This window comes from Sinocyclocheilus rhinocerous, unplaced genomic scaffold (assembly GCF_001515625.1).
Source record: "Sinocyclocheilus rhinocerous isolate Xijiao unplaced genomic scaffold, SAMN03320098_v1.1 scaffold63, whole genome shotgun sequence".
Taxonomy (NCBI): domain Eukaryota; kingdom Metazoa; phylum Chordata; class Actinopteri; order Cypriniformes; family Cyprinidae; genus Sinocyclocheilus; species Sinocyclocheilus rhinocerous.
The window spans coordinates 1,250,649-1,254,037 of NW_015659563.1; the positions used below are offsets into that span (position 1 = coordinate 1,250,649).

The 3,389-nt window shown below is 38.7% G+C and overlaps 1 protein-coding gene across 1 annotated transcript in view; it reads right to left on the reverse strand.

Annotated features, from left to right (window-relative positions):
- Positions 1-546: 546 nt before the first annotated feature.
- LOC107723993 (copine-8-like) overlaps positions 547-3,389 on the reverse strand; it is a 78,093-nt gene continuing 75,250 nt past the window's right edge. Inside the window, exon 20 of the mRNA XM_016532756.1 lies at positions 547-1,377. Within this exon, the coding sequence (XP_016388242.1) occupies positions 1,174-1,377 (204 nt within the window). The 3' untranslated portion in view covers positions 547-1,173. The remainder of the gene's footprint in view (positions 1,378-3,389) is intronic.

Sequence of the window (3,389 nt, forward strand, 5' to 3'; positions counted from 1 at the left end):
GGAGGGTTTCTGAAGTGCGCTGCCAACTGCTACAGCAAACAAAAGCCAGGTATTTGAATATTGAGCAGCGAGCTCATTGGTTACTGATACAGGAGAGAACCAATCAGCTGCCATGTGACAATGATATCACCAAGTCAGATTGAGCTAGACCTATCGGACTGCGCCATCTAGAGGTTCATGCCAGAACTCTGTATTTCAAGAACATTCAGAGAAGTTTTTGTGACAATCTTACACAAAATGTTCTATAACTTTTTCTTTTTTTTGACAACTAATGAGAATTTATACATAACGCTCCCTAATGGTTATGGCTATTTTGAATATTCTCTAATGCTTATTTTTATTTTATACAAGTCTGTTAAATGTATGTTTCTCTTTTCATAATCATAAACTACAGTTTGCGGAATTTCTCAATTACTGACATTTGTGTAATACAACATTTAATTAAATTTAGACTTTAAGATCACTGTCAAAACGTGCAATAATGCTAGTAATAATCATACATGTTTGAGGATGACTAAATAATGAGAGATTTTTTCATTTTGGGTGAACTGTTCCTTTAACGGAGAGTAAGGCTTTCCTGTTAAATTTCTGTGCTGTGCTAGTGCCGCGAAAGCTAAGCACAAATTCTGTACAGTTTGAGGCAGTCAAATGACCAAGAATATGGAATACTGAAATAGTAAAATATTTTAAAGCGAACACTACAATAAAATGAAAACCAAGGCCTCGCACAACCGCATGAAAGTTTCCCTAACGTTTGTACTGAGGGTGGATTCATGCTTATTCTAAAATCACACTCGCTCTGTTTCCAACATCATGTAATAAAATGAGTACATTTCATTGTTAAGCAGCTCAGAGTTTTCATGAGGTACAAAAAAAATCTATTTGTAAAAAACGGTACAATTGTAAACGTATGCAGAAGTTTGTCAGACATGAGAACAGGAGATGGTGGTATGTGAGACAGAGACTGTGAAGTCATATCTGATGTTTGACTGACTGAAGAGGCCACTCGATACTTTAAAACAGTCTGAAACACCTTCTGAAACCTCAGCGCGCCTAACATCACCCTTCATACTGAAAGAGCATGCAGAAGGGCAGCGTTTCACTCAGACAGGCCTTGTGTGATCCTGAGAGTGAAGGTGAACCAAAGAGAGGACGTCTGGTTTGTGCGATGGCTCAGATCTGTGTCTGCAGCGGGTGGACGAGTGTGGACGGGGGTTTGGAGGAGGTGGAGTGGGACGAGTGCTGAGGTTTGATGCCTCTGCTCCTCATGTACTGGAGGAACTGATCGGGGATTTCTGCAAGAACGTCTTTGGCCAGACGGGCCATGCTGAGGATGTGATTCCCTCTGCGATCGATGTAGTCTCGGAAAGGAACGAACTGAGGAGGAATCGGAGAGAGATTTAGGAGGAATATTCCTCTAGTTGGTAAAAATGAGTATAACTCGCATTTGTAACCCTGGACCACAAAACCAGTCATAAGTTTTATGAAGTTCATAAGTCATTTAGAAAATTTGAGATTTATGCATCATCTGAAAGCTGAATAAATAAGCTTTCCATTGATGTATGGTTTGTTAGGATAGGAGGACAATATTTGGCCGAGATACAACTATTTGAAAATCTGGAATCTGAGGGTGCAAAAAAATCTAAATATTGAGAAAATCGCCTTTAAAGTTGTCCAAATGAAGTTCTTAGCAATGCATATTACTAATCAAAAATTAAGTTTTGATATATTTACGGTAGGAAATGTACAAAATATCTTCATGGAACATGATCTTTAATATCCTAATGATGTTTGGCATGAAAGAAAAATTGATAATGTTGACCCATACAATGTTTTTTTGGCTATTGCAAAAAAAATACCCAAGCGACTTAAGACTGGTTTTGTGGTCAAGGGTCACATTTAATTGGAACCACACTTGAATTATATTGTGCATGTATAGTCTACTTCAAAACTGTACTTGCAGATAATATAATATTTATCAAATAAAAAGGCACTTAAGCGTACTTAAACGGAGTATATTTTCATGGGTATGTTTCTTAACACTTACTGCACAGAAGGTACTTTTTTATTACAATGTGCACATTTTAATAAAATTTTGTCATGCTTTAAATATGTACACTTGTTTTATGTGTTGACTAAGAAGTATCTGATTTGTAATAACTGTAACGATCACCAGCTGGAGTGCCCTTGATAGCCACCAGAGGGCACTCCATCCCATACCTTCGTCACTGTATCCTGGATTGCATTTCCCATAACCCATTGCCAGGACTCATCATGCCTGATTGTTTTCACCGGTTGCTCATTACCTCTGCCTACAGTATATAAGCCTGCTGTTTTCAGTCACTCTTTGTGAAGTTTTGTGTGTATCACAGCTGCAGTTCTAAGCCTTTATCTTGGTTCTCTCAGGTCTTATTGTCCTGGTTCTTGATATTCTGTCTGGATTACTGTGTTTGCCTCAGCCCTGAACTCTGTCATTGTTTGGACTGCTTATTGTGTTTGACCTCATGCCTGTTTTGACTACGATTGGGGATTATCCCTCTGCACCTTCGTGTCCCCGCGCAGTAGTCAGTGTTGCCAACTGCTTTCAATTGAAAGTAGCTAAAACTGGTAGCTAAATGTCACTAAATGACATCACAATGGCAAATTCACTGATCTATATAAAGATGAACGTAGATCAGTGGGCAAGATGAGAACTTAGATAAGGTTTGTCCAAGAAGTTGCGATATTCGTCCCTAAACTTTTGAAAAAAGTCTCAAAAGGGGCGAGGAAGTCGCTAAATCTAGCTACAAAGTAGCTAAATTGGCAACACTGGCAGTATTGATGCAAAGTCCGATTCATTTCCGCGAACCGGTTCTTTTCTGACAGTTCGGCTCATTGAACCGGACCAAAAAGCCAATTCATCGGTTCCTGACGTCATCAAGCAATGATGTCACTATGCATACTCAGTGCCATGTTGTATCAATGAAACATTCAAATAAAGTCATTAGTGTCAACACATACTGAAATATGTGTGAATGCATATTGCGGATTATTGCCATTTTATTCACTTAAATCTGCAGTCCGTAACTTTTTTTTGGTTAAAAATGATCCAAAATCAATATTTGAGTAAGTACATAACCAGCCAGTGTTCAAAACTATTGCCTTACTTTAGCCCGATTCACAACGGTTAGCTTATAATAATGTTTTCTAATTTGAGTGGTACGGGTAGGTTTTCGCGGGAAATTCGATCATGGCACTGCGTCATTACGTCACGTCTGTAAACATAAAGAAGTTTCCCCGGCTACTAGGCTATCCATGTGAGGATCCTGCAGGTGGCCGATCGTTTATAGCCTTTTCTCACAGCAGCTAGAATAATTAAATGTATAATTTTGATGGCGGATTGTAATCCA